At 41.7% G+C, this 20332-nt stretch overlaps 1 protein-coding gene across 4 annotated transcripts in view; it reads left to right on the top strand.

The window, feature by feature from the left end:
• The window catches only part of ebf2 (EBF transcription factor 2), a 28327-nt gene extending 9325 nt beyond the window's left edge, over positions 1–19002 (top strand). For 2 of the 4 annotated variants that reach the window (XM_026343425.1, XM_026343424.1), the window contains exons 7-16: positions 13317–13398; positions 14930–15071; positions 15477–15607; positions 15756–15882; positions 15988–16076; positions 16207–16272; positions 16681–16855; positions 16946–17128; positions 17224–17394; positions 17566–19002. In XM_026343425.1, the coding sequence (XP_026199210.1) occupies positions 13317–13398; positions 14930–15071; positions 15477–15607; positions 15756–15882; positions 15988–16076; positions 16207–16272; positions 16681–16855; positions 16946–17128; positions 17224–17394; positions 17566–17597 (1198 nt within the window). In that variant the 3' untranslated portion in view covers positions 17598–19002. Of the gene's footprint in view, positions 1–13316; positions 13399–14929; positions 15072–15476; positions 15608–15755; positions 15883–15987; positions 16077–16206; positions 16273–16680; positions 16856–16945; positions 17129–17223 lie in introns of all 4 variants that reach the window. The other 2 variants (XM_026343423.1, XM_026343422.1) reach the window with 1 other exon arrangement.
• The last annotated feature ends 1330 nt before the right edge of the window (positions 19003–20332 follow it).

Genomic DNA, 20332 nt, shown 5'->3' with positions numbered 1-20332 from the left:
CTGTGTGTGTGTGTGTGTGTGTGTGTGTGTGTGCCGGCTGATGTGCAGCTGTGAGGACTGATTTAAACTGAATCATTGACCTACTGTAATCTCTAATCTCACTGGGCATATCCCATCCTGATAGGGGCTTCTCCCACTTGACTGGCCTGCAAAATCCTCTCCTTGGGGAGCATCCTATTAGCAGCCAGCTAATTTCTGATAAGCCAGTGGAATTTAGCATGGCCCTACGCCCTCTTATCCCACCCTGCGTACACTTTCTCGTTGAAGTGCATATATGTGCACCACACACTGGAAAAACAAAGTACAGCGCTTGACAGGACCAGATGTGCGTGTGTATGTTCTGAGCATGCATTTGCTGTTTTTGTGCATACAAACAGATGTATTTATTTGTGTGTATATGTGTGTGAGAGATTATCGTTTATTATGGATGTATGTGCGATTGTCTATGAGTCTCTGTGACCCCTACGCTGACCTTTTTCCCTAGTCACTGCTTGGGTCTTAAATTATTCATGGGTGTATGTATGCCTGTGTGTGTTGTGTGGAGCCTACGTGTGAGAGCAGTGTCTGTTTATGTGTGGAGGAGATGGTGTGTTTCTGTGGCTCTAGTAATCAGCCTCCTGCTCACAGCCCTAACACCTGTTCTCCAATTAACATGCAGTGTGCTGGGGCCCCCTCACTCCTGTCGCAAAGCCACTGCTTTTTACCCTTTTTCTTCCTCCTTTACTCCTTTTCTCGCTCCCTTCTTCTCCACCTTGGCTTGTAAATGACTTCATGCACAGCCTTCTTGCTCTTTTCCCTCGTCCTCACATGTGCCTACTGTGCACTTACTTCTTCTCTTCCTACCGCTTAATTCCCTTGCTTCTTTTTCCTTCACGTTACCATCTCCTCCACCACAGCTCCCCCTTTGGCCTGTCTAATTTTGCCATAATTAGGCGGTGTCATTAGGACACCTACCCAAGCACAAGGGAGTTTGCAATTCCCCAAACGGCCCAAACCCCCTCTTTTCTAATCTCCTTTCCATATTGTTTCAGTTTTTTCTCCCCCTTCTCCTGCTGCTGTATACCCTCCTCCACCTCTCCTTCTTCCTAATCCTGATTTGAGTGAAAAGGGAGAGAGGAGATCACAGCTGATCCTTAGGGAGGGGTAAAGGGATAGAGGGTGGAGGGACCAAGGGATGAAGAGGCCAAGGGCAGTCGTTGACAAAGAGATGACTCTTACATTGCATATGGGAGAAAATTATCTAATGCCCTGCTGCCTGCTGTGTCTAATAGTTTTACAATAGTCTAATCTTAACATTGGTGAACTGCGATACTCACTAATGTCGTGATGTGACTTCTCTATTTGGAGAATGTCACTTAACTTTGACTGATGGACTGACTTGTTCACTCATTGGTTAAACGATTGATTGATTCCTCTGACTCATCACCATAAATCTTCACTAACTCTTCAAACTCCTGCTCCGAATGTTTTTACTACTTTTTTTAATCATACATTTTAAATTAAATTCTGCGTTCTGTTATATTTGGACACAGGATTTTTAAACTATGTGGCAATTATTTTTAAAAACTTAGTGGATTGATTGGTTAGTTAAATGTCAGAAAATTTACTCAGAAAATGTAATAATGAATTGATTTTGGGATTAATTAAAAAAAATTGTACCAGCTTGTTATAAGTGAAAATTTGCATCTCTGAGTTTAATCAATAATCAACAAAATAATCAACTCAGTCAATCAATCCAAAAAAATATGCTTGTTTTTGATCAATCCTTCCTGTTTGCAATGTGCAGAGCTTTGCTCTGAGACGTTCTCTGTATTAACTGAGGCAGAAATGCTAATAGTGGCATTATTGCCATGCTGACCTCTGACCTTTGAGAAATTATATTGGTTCTGGGCCAAAGCTGGCCTCTGTATTTATGAGTGAACCACAGGTTTACAATGGAGACAAGCAGATGTCAGTATTAGTATTAGACTTTGTGGTTTGGGTGGGAGGGGTCAGCTGTCACTGTGAGTGCGTGCTTTTATATTTGGCTAAGAAGCTGAGATCAATAGATGGTCATAAGGAGTGCGCTGAAGAAGGATCCATCGTAAGGCAAGAACCTTGTGAGGTGGAGCAGGGTGATCAATGGCAAGCACTATCTCACTAATTGATCGTGTTTCCAAGAGGGGTCTTTTTTAACAAGCCGGTGCTCAGAGAAAAGAAGAATAATCAATGGGAATTTTCCAATGTTGTCAATATGGCTCTTCCCTCCCCCAGACGCAAAAAGAACTCATAGGGACACACATACTTGTGAAGATCCGACTTTAATTGTTCAATAATGACGATAAAAATGCGATGGAATGCAAAAATAACGCAGTTCTTCTTATTTTTTATTGGAAACAGTTGATTTTGCTTTGTGAGTTCATCCTTCTCCTGTTTAAACAATGATTAGTTGTCCTGGGCAATGGCTTGACTTGTGATGCTCAGCTCCAAGAGGAATCCATTACTCTTAATCTTAGGTTGTGGGTTGTATTGATCTGTTTGTAGTCGTGGTTCCAGTTATGTGCATGTACCATAGGTTTGTTTTCAACTATTCAGGGCGGTGCTTTTTTTCAGAGGCTAATCACTGTATAGCAGATTGCCTCAGTTTCAGCTCAATTACAAAATTGACCAGTTAAATGTTTATTATTACAGTTTTTAGTTGTTCCTTAATCAGATGTTAATTCTGTGTTGTTGTTTTTTTTATAGCCATCATGATTTAAACTATTTAGACAGTTTGACAATGAACTATTTAGAAATCATTTGTTGCTGTATTTAAATGTCAGCTCTCAGCTACTATGGTGTCTCAAAGACGCAATGAGACCATCTGTTTCAATGTTGGTCCATCCATCTGCTTGTGCCTGTACATCTTAAACTGATTTTTTTTGGAATAACAATATGTGATGATGCGAGTCACTTCCCCCCTTTGCTGAATGGCATTTTTCTCTGCTGCGTACCTGTTCTTACAGCAGGGCAGTCAGTGTTTTTTTTTTAATCCCTCCTTACTGCTAATGGTGGGGAACACCAGCCTCCTCATTCTTCAGTGTCAACCAAAAAGAAAATAGAAACTGTGAGTCTTTGGGAAAAGAACATTAAACTATCAGCCAAAGAATAAATGCAGCAACATTTTTTGGATCATGTCAGGGGTCGAATTCCTCTCCTTTCCCAGATGCATACTTAAGTTCTGCCGCCAAGTCGCCCTGTTAGGTCATCATATATACACTTGAGAGTTTTATGTGTGAGACAACAATGTCATTTTAGAGGATTGTTCTCATACTCCCACTATAGGCTTCTCCTTTACTACAGTTTATAGTTTATGTATGTTTATTCTAGCATGCTGTACTGCCATTACCTTTTGGTTTATGTGTTTTAAAATGGTTTCTAAATGTTTTCTGAATTACACAATTTCGAAAGCTCAATTCAATTAAGCTTTTCTATTGTCATCGATAACAATCTTCTTGCCAAGACAGTTAGACAGTTAAATATCAGGTCAAATAGCTTGAATTTATACTATATTTTAGTATATTTCATTCTTGAAAAAAAAGATCAGTAACAACTGGAAGTGAGACATCAGAGGTAACTAGTTGGAAAATGATCTCTGACAATATGAATTGCAGATCACTCCTCTCCTTTATCATCCAACTTACAGAGGATGTGGAGGAGGTGCATTTTTCCTCATTTTAAGCCTTTGACTGCAGAAGGAGCCACAGATGATGTTGGCAAAGTTATTGCAAACAGATACAGACCTGCCTTCTGTACGCTGCACACTATGCACTGGTGCTGCTAGTCATGGTCAGCGTGTTTAATCAGTGGGATGAGTTAGACTGTTACGCTACAAAAGCTATGTTTCCATTTTATTGGAAATCAAATTCCTCAAAGATCGATGTTTGTAGGTTTCATTGTTTTTTTTATAGTTTGTGATCTATCCCCTCTCTGGATGCTGCTGTATGCTGTAGTAGAAAGACTGTGAATTAGATGCCTGACAAAGATTTATGACAGGATGCATAAGCATTCATGGAGAAACCATAGTTTCTAATTCAGCCTCCAAAGTGTCCGACTCCAGGTTTTTATGTAGATAAGAATAATATGTTTCATGTCCTAACAACGTGTCATTTTAATTTACCCCAAATAAACTGACAAGACAATAATGAATTCTGATCGGTCTCAATGCAATGCCATAATGGATGAGGTGGATATAAAGATTTATTCTGCCGCATACTGAGTCAGCATCCACTTCCTGACACCTATGTGCACTTTAGTTTATTGTGCATAAGTTGGACCAGTTGTCATAAAGTCTTACAAGAGAATGAAACATGTTACTATGGTAATCAGTTTAATATAGCCTGCACACCAAGCATGATTAAAGAAATAACTCTCTTCAAGTCAGTCAGAAACTTTTAAAAATGTTATATTGATACAAGTAAACTAATTTTTATATTTACTGCATGAATTCGCTAAACTGCCAACCCAGTTTTGAAACTACTGATCAGCATCTACAACACACTGATGCAGAGATTGTTGTATGTGTGCATAAATTATCTGTGTGTCACACATACCTACATGCACAACAGACAGACACACTGGTCCCCACAGTCTACTGTCACAGGTCTTTCCCTGGTGGACTAGCATTGTCCAGTCCCTTCAGACCCCCTGTCAACGAGCCCCTCAGACAGGGGGCTAGGCAGCGTGGCGACAGGGCCCTGAGGCTCCAGTGCACACCGCCTCACACTGCAGAGCAGCACACAGGCTGGACCACTGAGCAGCTGGCACAGGACCGTAGGGATGGCGCTTCCCTTGGGGCAATACAAGAGGGAGAATGACACAGAGATAGACAGGGAGAGCTGATGCAGTGTCCAGAATATCAAATTCTCTGACAGGTACTGCTTCAAACAGTGAAAGCCTCACTCAGAGTTATACTTGTGAAAATGAGTTCAGAGACCTTTGGTGTAGGCTCAAGCATTCTGAGATGTGGTCTCATGTGAAGTGGGACAGCGCTGGACTCCAGTGTGCACAGGAAGTGTATAATGAGTGGTAGGTTATGAGCCGAGTTTGTGTTTGGTCACCTTTGCTCTGCTTTGGCCAGTGTTGGCTGTCGTGGCTTGAACCCTGACACAAGGAGTAGGCCTGGTTTGTTTTCTTTGAGAACCTACAGAGGGGGAGGTCGGAAACAGAGAACTGCACAGAAATGTTTTGACAGGAAATGGGAATGGACTACCAGTGGGCTAATGTGGAGGAACAGCGGGGGGGCTTAAGAGTGGGTGGGATGCTGAGAGGATGGGGGAAAATACAAGTTGTGAGTTGCAGCTCAATGGCACTCTGAAAGGCCTTGTACTCCAAGAGTAGCTGGGGCAAACCTTCCCATTTGTCTGGCCACTAATAAGGTTCACCTTTGGTTGAGCAGTGTAGAGATTAAGTAGGGGCACTCAGAAGATCAGAAGGGGGCAGATTAGTGTGATTAAGAGGTACTCCACATCATAAGCAAGTGAGTGGGGAGTGGTTATGTGTGAGTGTTTGGGTTTTCTTGCCTGTGGGTTTATTTTTCATGTGAAAGTCCTGCTTTTGCCATTTATTTTGTGAGGGGATTTATTATCGGTGTAATCAGAATCAGAATCTTGTATTTATGTGTGTGTGTGTGTGTGTGTGTGTGTGTGGGAGGGTGTGGAGTCAGAGGCCAGTTAGCAGTGGTATTTAGGAACAAGGGCTGTTTTCTTTGGCTGGATGCTGTCTCTGTGGGTGGAGCTGGGTTTGGTCATCCTCTGCTGTTAAGGTCTTAAATTTCACTAATGACTTAACAATGCCCCCTGGTGCTGGGCTGGCCCCGCAAGCCACAGTGTTTGTTTGTTTGTCTGTTTATCTGGAATCTGGAAATCCTATGGAGCATTTCTCCCAGGAGTTAGATTTCTCTAAATCTTCCCACATTTCACTTCTTGAAAACATTTCCTAACGCTAATGTTTACATATCAGCAGCAATTCTTGAATAATATTTGATTAAGAATCTCTATTTGCTCATACTTGAGGTTACTCTGCCTGTAGTTCACAAATAAAGCAACCTGGCTAGGATATGGAATAGCTTAATTTCATTATAGCTGCACACAGTATGCAAACAGAAGAGTATGTTAAGGAGAATTGATGTGTGCCGTGAGTTGCAGTGCAACTTGAAGAAAGAAGCAGAAACCTTTGTTGAAATTGTCTTTTGCTGCCTGAATCATTTATGCAACAGATGTTGTGTTTTTCTTGTCATGAAGGAGCACATCAGCCAAAGGGAAAAGAGGAACAGCATTTTGACAATTGCAATGTCACTGTAATTTTTTTTGATGTGTGCATGTGCGTGTGTGTATCAGTCTGTGAGTGTGTGTGTAATGGTCCTGATGAATCTGTCAGGGCTGAGGGCAGGGGGTGATGTGACTGCTGACAGGCTCCCAGCATGCATGCTGAGAGACCCAACAGTCTGCATGCCCTCACTCCAGCCCTCCCAACAACCCAGCTCCCGTTCTCCTTTCCCAGTTCTTGGCTCCTCACATTTGCTGTGTATTAGCCACGGACAGTAAATTACAACACCCTGGACCCCTGAGCGATTCCATTCCCATCTCTTCGCACGTTCCTCTTCTCTCCTTCCAGCACAATTACCCAGCTCACCTTCTCAGCGTCTGTCTATCTCCCTCCTTTTCTCTCATTTTGATCTGTTTTCTTCCCCCTGTCTGTCATATTCGTCCTGGCTCTTCGACTCCCTCAACCCTGTCAGATTTCTCTCCCCTGTCTGTCTTTCTCTCACTTCTGTTATACTTCTCATCCTCCGTTCTTCTATTGTGTCACGCTACACAGCGTTCCCTCCCTTACACAGCCCCTCCACTCCCCCTTTACTTTTTTACAAGCAGGTCCCTGTTGTCTAGGCTTCACAGGTTTCTCAGCCACTTCTCTCTCTCTCTTTTTCTCATCCTCCTTCCTATCCTCCTCTCCCGCCCTATCCTTCCCTCTCCCTCTTTAGTTCCCCCCTCTCCTCTCTCTTTCTGGAAACAGATGTTGTTTGTCAGATCTTATCATTACTGGCTAATTAAGAAGACATCTCTTCTCCTTCTGTTGTTGCTTCTCTTTCCTCTCCTCTCTCTCTCAGTGGCTTCCATCCCAGATTCATTGTTCTTCTCTGAGAAAGGTTCAGGTCGAGCTTTGATATGTGCTTGTTATTGGTAAATCTGATTACTGATTGATTGAAAAGCTATTGAAAAAGCAAGATTAGTGTTGTTTTTCCGATGACCTTCTGGCGTGTTTGAAATCTATTCAGCTGGAGAGGGTGCTCCACGTCTGCATCTGACAGTTATGAGAGTATATTTTGAATTCTCGTCCCTCAGGACACAGCAAGCATACTGGGAGAGGTCAGGCCGCTGATGGGACTTCTATTCCCTGTTCTGGTTGTGAATTCATGTTCTCTAGACTCTGAATATCTATCCATATCCATCTATTTGGCAGGCTGGCTGCACTCCCAGGTGGCCATGCTTTGTATGCAATCTATGCTTTGGCTAAGCTTGGGAGACGGAAACATTAATTCATCTAAAATAGTTGAAATCCACATTTAGCACTTAGAGAGAGGTTAGGCAGTAAAACACTTTAGCACCCAGGAGAAACCTCGCTGAAACACTCAAGTGCCTCTTGTGTACCCTTTCCATCATTCTACTTTCTTCCTTCCAGCACCTCTTTCCCTCTCATCTCCGGCCTGCCTCAGTCACTTCTGCAGTGGCAAACCTGAAGAGTTTTACAGCACTACCAAGCTCTATAAATCAGCACTAGTGGTTTAAATGTTTGGCTTTGTCACAGTTCTCAAGTTTAGAGGCGGGGTAGGCCTGGGCTGAGGTTGCAGGGGTGAAGCCAGCCTGGGAGGCAAAGCAGAAGGGACCAAACGGGGCACAGCCAATTCAACAGGCCGATTTATAACAAGAGAAAGAGTTCACGTGCTTGAAATCTGCCTGAGACAACCTGGATATGATTTACTTACTGATTGTCTCACTACTGATTGATAAAATAGGATATTTTAACTTTTTGATAGAAAACAAAAGATACCAATCTTGAGATAATAGATTTTGTGCACACAGAATCTAACAGACATCATTTTCTGAATATAGTCTATTTTAAAGTAGATAAAATTACAATTTAAATTATTTGATATGAATCTGACCCAGCATTCAGTTCCAACTTTTATTAGTTTACAGGTCAATTCTGCTATTTTATAATTATCTCAATATGAGTATTTCTAATCTTCCATTTCAGAGCAAAATAGTGCTTTTTAATCTATTGTGCTGCATTACTGTATTAATTTAGTAGAAGTAGAAGTAGAAGTTTGAATGTAGGGCTTCTGCTTATACATGGGTACGGCTTTTGCTGGAGGCCATTAGACATCAGCGTCATTTGCTAACTGTGATTAGATCTTGTGATCTTTCACAAATCAACAAGCTATCACTCAAAAACTCCAGCTGCTTTTTTGATTGACGACAAAATTGTATTAATTCATTATAAAATGGGAGAAAATGCTGCCGTGGAACATTTTCACTTTGTGACGTTTGGTTTGGGGGTGAGGTGCTGGACTGAGAAGACTGGTGTGAAAGGTCCTGTGGTGGTATGCGACAGAGGGGGTATCAGTTCGTGGAGGGTTTTCTGTGCCCCATTAGCAGTGTCAAAGGTCATGTGCCCCGGGTGTTAACCCTGGTGACCAGTCTAGCTTCCAGTCTGCCAGGGGACCTGGGTCCAGGGGTATTTATTACTACCCTTACCTCCCTGCTCCATCCCCCAAACAGAGCTCTCCCTACAGAGGAAAACAAAACACCTCCATCCCTCCAGCCCAGCCATTCCTCCGCCTGGGTACATGTACTAATTGGATGCATATCCATACACTGATGTATGACAACCCATCTGTTGATATGTGCCTTGGCGTGAAACATTCTTAGGTCAACACTGGTTTATCAAAATCCTAGCCCACAGGCATGAGCTACAGCATGTATGTGGCCTATTACTTACATGCTTTATTAAAAATCAGCTAGCACTTGCATGTGACTTCTAAACATTTGTTTTTGAAGCAGAATTGATTGTGCACACATGGTTGCATGTCAGTATTTATCTTTGTGTATTTTTCTGTGAACTCATGCATGTGTGTGTGTGGTTTGTACAGCCTATGTGTTACATAGGCATGCATACATGTGTGTATCTGGGCCTGCTGTATGAGTTAGTGCTCTCAGTATGTGAGTGTGGCAGAGGAAGGCCCTCAGCATGTCAGTATGTTTTAATGCTTCACATCTGGTTTCCTAATTTTCCTCTCCCCCCTGCCCTCCCCTCGGCTACCCTCCACCGTGATGTCAGGACACTGTTTTGTTTTTTCAGGGTGGTGGTGGGGTGATGGAGGGGATGTCTGATGAGTGATGGCCCAGAATACAGGACGTCAACAGTCTCCCTCTCTTCCTCTGTCTCTTCTCAGTCTCTGTGCAATCTCTTTGTACTTTCTACACCCTATATCTATTACGCATTATGGAGTGGATTAGGGTTTACATGTATGACAAGGATAACAAAAATCAACTATTTTTTCTGTCTCCATCTTTTCACTCTCAGTCAGTCTGCTGAACAAAAGCGATAAAAATTTCCTGCTTTTCATTAATTTCCTTGAATTCTCTCCTCATGTGCTCTTGCATCAAAGCATAAATGTATCATTTTTGGGGCATTAACCCAAAAGTAGGATTATAGCTCTACTGCTGACTAACCTGAAAACACAAGAGCCGCTGCCACCAGTAAACCTTCATTTACAATGAGCACATAGGGCGACGTGTTTTGTGTCTGTGTGAAAAGGCAGTTTATGTCAACAGTGATTAGTACTGATGAATGCCTATGAAAATTTTTGTTAGAGGTCCCGTGCTACTTGGGTGCTCATTACATGATTAAGTCCATATGTAAAGCATAATGAGTAGCACCTATGTGTAACAGATGCTTCGTGGACTGAGAAATGTGAAGCTGAGCATCCAGTTTTAAAAAATGTAAAAAAAACCTGCATGCATCCTTATAATAATAATAATAATAATAATAATAATAATAATAATAATAATAATAATAATAATAATAATAATAATAATAATAATAATAATAATAATAATAATAATAATAATAATTATTATTATTATTATTATTATTATTATTATTATTATTATTTGTGGCATGACTTGTGGGTTGTTCAGACTAATTTTAGTTCAGCCCGTTGTCACCATTGGGATGGCCACCTCTTGCAGTGGTCTGTGTTTAGTCTTGGGAACTGCAGCAGATGCAGTCAAAAGGTATTGGAGGTCTTGACAGAGATTCAGAAGTGAAGACAGAAAAGAAAAAACGGACTCCCTGTGGTGCCACCATGGAAAATGATCCCAAGGTTTAAGGCTTAGGTCTACGTTTGTTTGTGTTTCCTGTTTTAAGTGTGTCTTCAGAGGGTAGATGTTGCAGAAGATAAAACTTGGTTTCCATTGCTGACCGCCTGAAAATTACTTAAAGTTAGTAATGGAACAACAGCAAAACAAATGATGGTATCATAATTATAAGACGTCTAATGACATGGAATATTTTTTCTCTAATAGGAGAATAATGCTTTACAAAATGTCCTTGTTACTATTTCAGAACAAAATTCCCTCTTACTATAGACATAAATGGCATTTTCAAACCTGAAACATGCAGTTTAGATTGATTTGCTCTACGCTACGCACGTGACAGTGTTTTAATCAACGCTCACCATTTGACACCTGCTTGATGGTGCATTCTGTAAATATATATGATAATATAATGATGATGATATAAAGTACACATTAAACATTAACATGTTAAAGCTAATGGAGTTCTTTAAAAATAGCATTTCTGTGAATTTTCTCTGTGACATGAAGATCACCTCCAATTCTTTGCATGTTCTCCACATCTCTTCCCTGAAGATGGGGAGGTGTGTGGGTGTATTACATTAGCAAAACAAAAACAAACAACAGCAATATTAAACTTTTGCAACCACAATAGAGAGGGGGATAAAAAACAGAGGGTCCTCAACTTCTTATTAATTATGCAAGATTAGTCTAATTATAATTCAGCAAATGAATGTGTGGCAGAAGGTGCGAGGCGACGGGACTGGGAGATTTGCATGTTAAGTGGGCAGGGGGAAGCGGCTAATGCATGCTAATATATGCGTCAATGTCTCGCTTTAATTTCAGCATTTGCAGCTGTGTGCGTCCGAACTGAGGGGGGTGAAAAGTTGACTCAATGGGTTTTTGGGAGGGAGGCAAAGGTGGGGGTGTCAGTGTATTAGAGTGTGCATGCATGCATGTGAACATGTGTGTGTGTGTGTGTGTGTGTGTGTGTGTGTGTTTGAGGCATCTGGTGTCATACAAACAGACAATGATGAGAAGAAGTCAACAAACAAGGTCAAGAACCCTCAGAAAATGCACAAAGCCTGAGATGGTTGTAGACAATCTCTCAATTAGGGTTGTAATTTAGCAATCTGCAAGTGGCATCACATAGATTTAGCACGTCAGTCAGTCAAATGAGTGATGACTGCTGGTCAGATGAACTTTAACCCGTCCAAGGACATGGTTGTGGTATTAAACCAGAAATGTGTTATGATTTACGCTCTTACATATGATTATTATAGCCTGTAAGATCAGCCCAAATGCAAGAATCAATCACATAATGTATGATCCACAAAGGAGGCAGTAAAATAAAACACTTAAACAACACTTAAAGTTCTGTCATTGTATCCAGCAGGCAGATGTAAGAAAAGGTGACACAGTCAGACATCGATGAGTAAAGAGATGGAAGGAGGAAGTGGGGGAGTTGCAGATGTTCCTGTTACATGTTTCCACCCTAAACTGAGGTCTAGTGCAGCTTTGAGGTTGGAGGTCCGAGCTGATAAATTATAACCACCCTCTGCCAACAACAATATTGATTGTCCTCCGATGAAACAAGAAATATTGGACACCCTGGTGGAACTGAGAGCCAGTTGCAAGCCAGGTCCTGTTCGCAAGGGAGGAAGCTGGAGCGAGTGATGGAAGAATAGCGAGTAAAAGTTGACAGAATGAAGGAGAGATTAGTATTCGATGGGAGGGTTCAGGGCTGTGGGGCCAATATGAAGTTCCTCTCCAAACAACTGCTCTCTATTAAGATGACTTATATTTGCAGAGAGCACAGTGTGGGTGGGATTGAAGCTACCCATACTGTATAGCCTAAAACCGCTGCCTCCCTCTGCAGCATTTTTCTTCTGCGCTGTTGTTGTTTGTTTAACTGGAACATTAATGGATGTATTTTTCACAGGGAAGACAGAGTTGTGTTCCCTGTGAAAAGAAGTGGACATCTGGCTCAAGGGCTTGTTTTTCTTTTTTTTTTTTGTTTTAACACATTGTTTCTGCCTAATTTCTTTTCTCCGCGAACGTTATGGATCTTCTCAGTCTCGCCTGCACCTGCCCTCTTTATACACTTTCCTGCATCTCACCTTGCCAAGTGTCTCTCCTCCCTTCTCGCTGTATTTCAGTGATGGAATGTGTTCTTGTTGTTGCCTTCTCTTTCCCATCGGTGTCTTTGCCTCTCAGCATGGGGACTTTGGGATTGCGGCAGAGCTGCGTTGCCATGGCAGCGAGCTATGTTGCCGAACTGTGTACACCTGGGATTTGGAGTCTCTCTCCGTAGTCTTTCTCTCTGCTATTTATTCCACCTTTCTCTCAGGTTTTCTTTGGTGTAGCAGAGGCTATCAGCACCCCTCTCTCTGTCTCCTTCTCTCTGTCTCCACAGTCACACTCAAAAGTAAGCTCACATACATAATGAGACACATATACTTGAAAACAAAATTCATGTCCATACCAGCGCCTGTGCCTCTGTCACTACCTTCCTCTTTCCACCTCCTCATTTCACTTTCTCTGTAGTTGTCTCTACTTCGTTTCCCTCTCCATTCCCATGTGGGGGTTCAAATACAGCATTGCGGGATACCACAGTCCCCTGAGTCCTCTGGCATACATCACTGTCTTCAGTTTACTTTGAAACACAGCAGTGTCTTTCACCGGACTGTGCTTCATATTCTCATCACTTGATTTAAAGTGTAACAACACAGACTTTAATGCTATGCTAAACAGCTGGGATTGATGTCAGAGCTGTAATCATGCTGATGTTCACAAACATGCACACACCATCCACGTGGCCTGTCTCTGAAAAATAATTAGTCTCCTTTGACTGCTAGCTGCAAACAATTATATACATGATTCTTTCATGTGATTTCTCAGTTGATGATGTATAAACATGTGTCCTTTTTACCTTTGCAGGTTTTTCTTGAAGTTTTTCCTAAAATGCAACCAGAATTGTCTGAAGACAGCAGGAAACCCGAGGGATATGAGGAGATTTCAGGTACAAAAAAATAGCAAGAAAATGCCTACGTGTGCTTGTGTGTGAGTCGAAAGACGAGAGGTGGGACTGAATATGGGAACCAAGTTAGTTTTGAGAAAATATGTTATAGTCATGCAAAAAATACTCCCTTTATGTCCTTTCATCCAAGTAGAATAATTTAATAGTTAATGTTTGTCCATTCTAAAGTTTATTTTACAAGCTGTAACAAAAGTTTTTCCATTGGCAGACATAGAGGAGGGAGTTAAGGGTGAAAGTTAAAAATCAATAAGGATTCAGACAGCTGGAAAGACAAACGAAAGAAGCTAGATATGTGGGAGACTTGGTTTTTGGGGTGCTGGAGTGCAGGAAATAGGTTGAGGTGTTTCAGGAAGTTGTCAAGAATTGACTGATTGGCTCCAGATGGAGAAGGTCATGCTCCGTGACCCAGGAAGTGGTCACAAGGGACACTCCCGCCTCACTTCCTCTGCCGTCTTTCAGCACCAGCAGCCCTTGTCTGGCATTTTCTTTCTCCCTCTCAAACTCTCTGTCCTTTCCTCTTCTTCGTGCTCTCTCTGTCTTCTACCTTGTTTGCTTTAACTCCTGCGATGTGACACATGCTGAGAAGTTATGAGCACACAGGCGCTCCAAGACTCTCATCTCTGGGTTAAAAGGTGATTGGAGCTGGACAGGAGTCTGCTGCTTGATCGATAATTTACAGTTATTTTCCTTTAGGTTCCCCTCCCCGTCCACCACCTATTGCACATATGCTTTTCCTCCTTTTCTTTCTTATGTTCTTTCACCTGCAAAATTACTGCCATGTGTTTATTTCAAAAGGTAGTGCATGGTTTTATTTTTGCAGTATGATTTTTAAAAAAAGTATATTTAAAAATGCTAATTAATTTACTATTTGAATTAAATAGAAATCAGATAAATCTGACTTTTTCTCGATTGATTCCTTTGCCTGTTAAACTGTCAAAATCCTGTCCATTTAAATATACACGCAAACCCAGACTCAAAATTGTATAAACTATAGACCCTATAAATATCTAAAGAGGAAAACCTACATGTACCCTTCCATTAATTATATGTGTGTCATCTACGTGAGACAGATGTGGGAAGGGACACACACATGCTGTGGCCAGAAAATCAAATTAGGGCCACTATATATCATGCACTACTTTAACAGCCGGCTAAAATTGGAGATTTAGTCCATATGCTTGGTGTCATTGAAGGATCAGGAGGAGACAACGATGTGCCTGCTGCATGCTGCATGAATCAAAAAGTTAGGCAAGAGGCAGTGAGGCCATATGGAGACCTGATGGAGGAGTGGAGGGGTGTACGAGCAGTGTCATCACTAGAATGCAAACATATTATGAAGATCCCCGAGATGTCACATTACCTATTAAGAAATATTACTATCACCTGTATGCCGAAACAAATTGTTGCTCGGGGATTTTGCTATTGTAACCAGAGACTGAGACTCGCAGCGTGCTGTCCAAGTCATGCATCCATACTCATGTATCTTCCTCTTGGCTCTTGTCATCTCTTTCAGGTGGTCTTGTCCAGCACTGTGAGTGTAGACGGCCACGTCTTAGCAGTGTCTGACAACATGTTCGTCCACAACAACTCAAAACATGGTCGGAGGGCCCGCAGGCTGGAGCCAGGCGAGTCTGTCGAGAATACCATGGAATACGGTAAGACACAGACACTACAACGCTAAAATGACACACACCATTTATCTTTTTTTAAATTTCCTTACATATCTACTTCATCATTCACACTAGAAACACAGAATATATTTATTCAAAGCACTCCAGCAGCTACTTGAGTTGCTTGAGTTGCCTAGTGTCCATTCATAATCACCGTGATATATCAAACATATGCCATTAACTGAGGTAATTAATGCATTAATTAAACTCTGGTCCTCACATAAAACATAGGTGGTACTAATGTTTTGTCTTAAATGCACATCTTCAAGCATGTAAAACAAAATGTAATAGAAGTGTGTCATCCAATAACATCTACCTGGTGGAAAGTAACTGAGTAAATTTACTATGAACTGTACTTAAGTGCTAATCTTGCTTTGCTCACCTGTCTAGCTACCCCGTGTATCAAAGCCATAAGTCCCAGTGAGGGCTGGACCACCGGTGGGGCCATGGTCATTGTCATTGGGGAGAATTTCTTTGACGGGTTGCAGGTCGTGTTTGGCAGCATGCTGGTGTGGAGTGAGGTAGGAATTGTCTTTATAACATCTCACTAATGACTGTAGAGTCAAAAGTATATTTGAAATAATGTATATATTGTTTGAATGACTCAGAGGAATATTTTTCTGCTGTTTTTGGTTTTGTTCTGATGTGATTTCTGTCCTGTATCCTCAGCTGATCACACCACACGCTATACGCGTCCAGACACCTCCTCGACACATCCCTGGGGTTGTGGAGGTCACACTGTCTTATAAATCTAAACAGTTCTGCAAAGGAGCACCTGGGCGCTTCATATACACAGGTACTGAGTTCTCCTTAGCTATAATAATCAGCTTAAAGAGTTTAAATATGATCATTTGATGAACTGTGATTCAGGTTTGATACGTTTCTTTTACATTTTTTTTAGCCCTTAACGAGCCAACTATAGATTATGGTTTCCAGCGTCTTCAGAAGGTCATTCCTCGACATCCTGGGGACCCAGAAAAACTAGCCAAGGTAAGAGACTCAAATAATAAATGACCTTTCTATGCTCATGATCATTTTGCAGAAACTTTGCATGCAACAACATTATTCAGACGTTGTAGCAACAAATGTAGGAGAATAAAATGAATTCTGTTGTTTGCAGGAAATCCTCCTGAAAAGGGCAGCCGATCTTGTGGAGGCTCTGTATGGAAATCCTCACAGTAATCAGGTAAACACAGCAATGTTTAATACAGCATCCCAGGTGTATAAAAAAAGACATTGTTTACACAGAACACGGAGATATTTAAAAGACTAAACCAGTGCACATTGTTGCCGATTACGTATTCATAGTGTACGCTTCTGAAAAACTTTCCAGTGTAAACGTGTCTGAAAAAGCTTCAACACAACAGTGTGTTTTACACATGTTCAGTTCTCAGATGTTGGTGTTTACAGTAAATCCTTGAATGCATCAGCATAAGAAAGAAAATTGTCAGTAGTACAGTGATAGTATGCATGACTTCCTGCTTACTGGGTGCACCTTTTAATTAATTATATGTGAGTTAATACTGGTAACATCTTAGGAGCTTTTCTTTCTGGATCTGTGAGACTGACCAATTGCTGACTCTTGTTTTCATAGGACATGCTCCTAAAACGTGCAGCTGACATTGCCGAGGCACTCTACAGTGTTCCCCGTCCTCACAGTCAGTTGCAGGCGCTGCCCAGCTCACCAGCCCATGGCAGTGTCATGGGCCTGGGCTCTTACCCCTCTCAGCTCGGCGTTAGCATTGGGGAGCCAGGACAGAGCAGCCAAGGTTAGAAGATCAAGCCATACATTTTTCAGTGGCCCTGCTTCAATCTCTAATGAATTTCAGATCTCACCCAATATTTTTATTTCCCTCCAGGTTACATTAGAAACTCAAGCAGTTTGTCTCCAAGAGGATACCCGTCAGCCTCCACTCCTCAGCAATCAAGCTATGGCGGCAGCGGCGGGATGACTGGAGGGTATGGGACAGTTCCCATGACCAGCCTGGGAGTTCCTGGTTCTCCTGGTTTTAGCAGTGCCTCCCCAACAAGCTCCCCCTACAGTAAGATCTTAAGGACTTGGCAATAAATTAATGTGTTAATTATTTTGCCAGTGCCTAATCTGACTCGAGACTGACTGCTGCTCTCTGTTCCACAGTAATGCCCTCCAGTCCCACTATACCAGGGAGCTCCAGCTCCTCCTCATCTCTACTGCCCTTCTCCTCCTTCCCGTCTGCCGCTAAACAGAAGAGTGCTTTTGCTCCTGTCCTCAGGCCCCAGGGCTCTCCCTCTCCTGCCTGCCCTGCCTCAGGGGGGAACAGCTTCAGAGGTAGCCACCCAACTCATTATCTGACCCCCCTCTCTGAACTTACGAATGCAGTCTAACCCCTAATACTAACCACTCGAAAGCTATGACTGAACAAGACAGAAAGCTGGATGTACAATAATGCAAGACCTGATTGATTAGAATCATAGATTTTGTATATTTTTTTCTCTCCAGCGATGACGGGCCTGGTTGTTCCCCCGATGTAGCAAAGCACCAATCCTAATCTACCCCAGATCACTGCTTCACTTAGCCCCTCTTTTTGGCACTGAGAGGGCAGGGAGAATGGAAATGTGATCACTAGTGACCATGTAAATCTTTTCTCCCTGAGCGTCCTGCGATTACTTAGTCCCTTTTTCATCCAGGTGGATGTACAGGACGGACTATGAAAATGTCCAAAGAACAGCCATCTGCTCCATTGGTGGAGGAGATTACTCCGGTACACCTATAGACAGACCATGCTCCTTTGCTAACAGCACCAGACTGAACATACACTGCTGTGTGGGTAATGAAGGATCTGAGGAAAACTGGTCCTAATTTCACATCTAGCTTCAACAGCATCTGCACTGATCTCTGGCCCAGTATCACATGCAGTATTCAATATTTTCAACACCTGCCCAAAACGTAGTCAGAGATGTGCACGATGCATTGTGAGAGCGTTGGATGACGGACAACTCTGATATAACGTTGCAGCTCTAAAAACAAAGGACGCTATTTTGTCTGTGTGCGGACACCTTAAATGACATGTGTGTACACTGTCTGTGAGTTAGCGAGAGGTTTTTTTGTAGTTGACTTTTGAAGACAATTAACATTCCAGAAAAATAGACTCTTTATTTTTTGTTCTGATGTCTATGGTTTTACAAGGGAAAACTCTTTGTCTCAAGGGTTATTACTAAAGGAATTCATATATTGATTTATTTAAGAACAAGCAATTTAACTTATTATAGTTAGTCTAGGGAATAATATAAACATGTTTTTATAAAGTGGCCCTTTTTGCAGCTGTTACTGAAATGAAGTTATTGCAACAATTGCGAATTAATTTGCTAAATGATCAGTGGGAATTGATTTTTTTTTTGGTGGAGAAACTTTACCAAAAAACATTGAAATGTCCCCAGTTTGCAGGTTTTTGCATAACTTCTTAATGTTATGCCCACAGTTAAATAAGGTTATTGTCTTTGTGTAAAGGAAAAATGTTAGTTAGCCTTATCCTTTTTAATTTTCCTCATATTGCATGCTTTGTCTCACCGATGCCCTGAAATTATTTCATTCCAAATAGCAAGTTTGAATTAATATGACTATAACTTTTAAATCATTTGACATTTTTCAACCCACTACAGGTCTCTAGTCACTATGCAGTACAGCAAATGAAAGCACAACTGCTCAATGGGAAAGAACAGGGTGTATTAGGTGTTCATTAATCAATGTCATGCCACACTTCTTTGTTTATTTTTGTCATCACAACAAGAACTTCATTCTCAGGACATGAAAATAAAGAACACAAAGAGTAGTTAAAATTTGTTCTTTTAGAGTTTGGTTAATTTTATTTATTGAAAAATTATTAGCAATTTTATATTATGTTTTCTGAAGCCATCTTTCTTTGAAACGGTACAAAAAATGGTGCAAATGTGATTTGTATATCTCAAGGTGTAATTATATTTTGTGCTCCAAATAAAAACACATAAGAAAAAGAAAACAATGTTTTAAGTTATTGTGGTTCTTATATTGGATTAAACTGTGAAGTTTCTTTCCACATGTAGCGGCACGGTACGTATTTTCACAAAGTATTTAACAGTTTCCTGGACATTAGGATTTTCTTATAATACTCCACATACCAAGATTGTGCTGGATCTAATTTTGACTGTGCTCATCACCTGTGCGCTTGTGCAGCTTGCTACACTGTTTTGTATACATAGCTGATGAGCCGCAGCATCTTAATTGTGATGCGAGCGTTAAAGACTGAGTAGAGCATGTCAAGATAAACAACACCCCCTCCATCTTTCTCCTCTCCAATAAGCCTGCTTTTCTCTGAGGACCAAGCCTCTTGGGGCCTGAGTGAGAACCACATGAGTCTCCCTCCAACGTGGCCTCCTCCTCTCTGTCTTTTTCTCTCTCTTACAACACACACACACACACACAGATACACATACACACATATACACACACACACACACACACACACACACACGTGTTGGCATGTGCCTCACCACTGCCTTGTTTTCTATTCTTTGTTTGGTACCACTTCATCCCATCGTTCTTTCTCGCCTCTTTTTTCGCTGCACAAAATGGCCCTTCTCTGCTAATGTAATTAGCACTGGTAAAGAAGGGCAGTTAATTACTCACTCTGTTTTGATCGGGTAATTAATGTTATGCCAGGAAACAGCAACTGTTCCATTAACATAGCGCTCAAAGCAGTGAGGGGGCAGGGTAGCACCCAGTGGATGTATGTCTCTGTGTGTGAGTGTGTGTTTTTGTGATACATGTATGGGCAAACAGAACATCGACAGCTCTGCTCAGTGACAGTGAGAGACACAGACTTCAAACATCTGACACTGCCTGTAATATGACCTCAATTGCAAGTCACTGTTTCTGTCTGTGTTGTCTTTGTCACCATCAAGAAGCACTTGTCAAAAAAGCTCAGGCTGCTGCTGCCTCTTCCTCCTCCTCTCTCTCTTGATATGCTGTTAATTTGACAAGTTAAAGTCAGCTTTGTTGTTGGCACCTCAGCATTCATCTTGCTGAGTGCTCCTTCTGCCCAGTGGTGCAGGAGCCATATGCTCCTCTTACACATGACTGTTTTGTTGTTGTGGCTGCAGCAGCGCCATTTACCGTCTTCTGATCACAGTTTGGATAAAGACAGGATGAGATGCCACCTGCCACTAAGTTGTTCCACATCACACTGCGTGCACAGCTACAAAAGAGCATCTAGCTGCTGGGCATATGAGAG

This window comes from Anabas testudineus, chromosome 9 (genome assembly GCF_900324465.2).
Source record: "Anabas testudineus chromosome 9, fAnaTes1.2, whole genome shotgun sequence".
Classification (NCBI taxonomy): Eukaryota; Metazoa; Chordata; class Actinopteri; order Anabantiformes; family Anabantidae; genus Anabas; species Anabas testudineus.
This window is presented reverse-complemented; position numbering and strand designations above follow the sequence as displayed.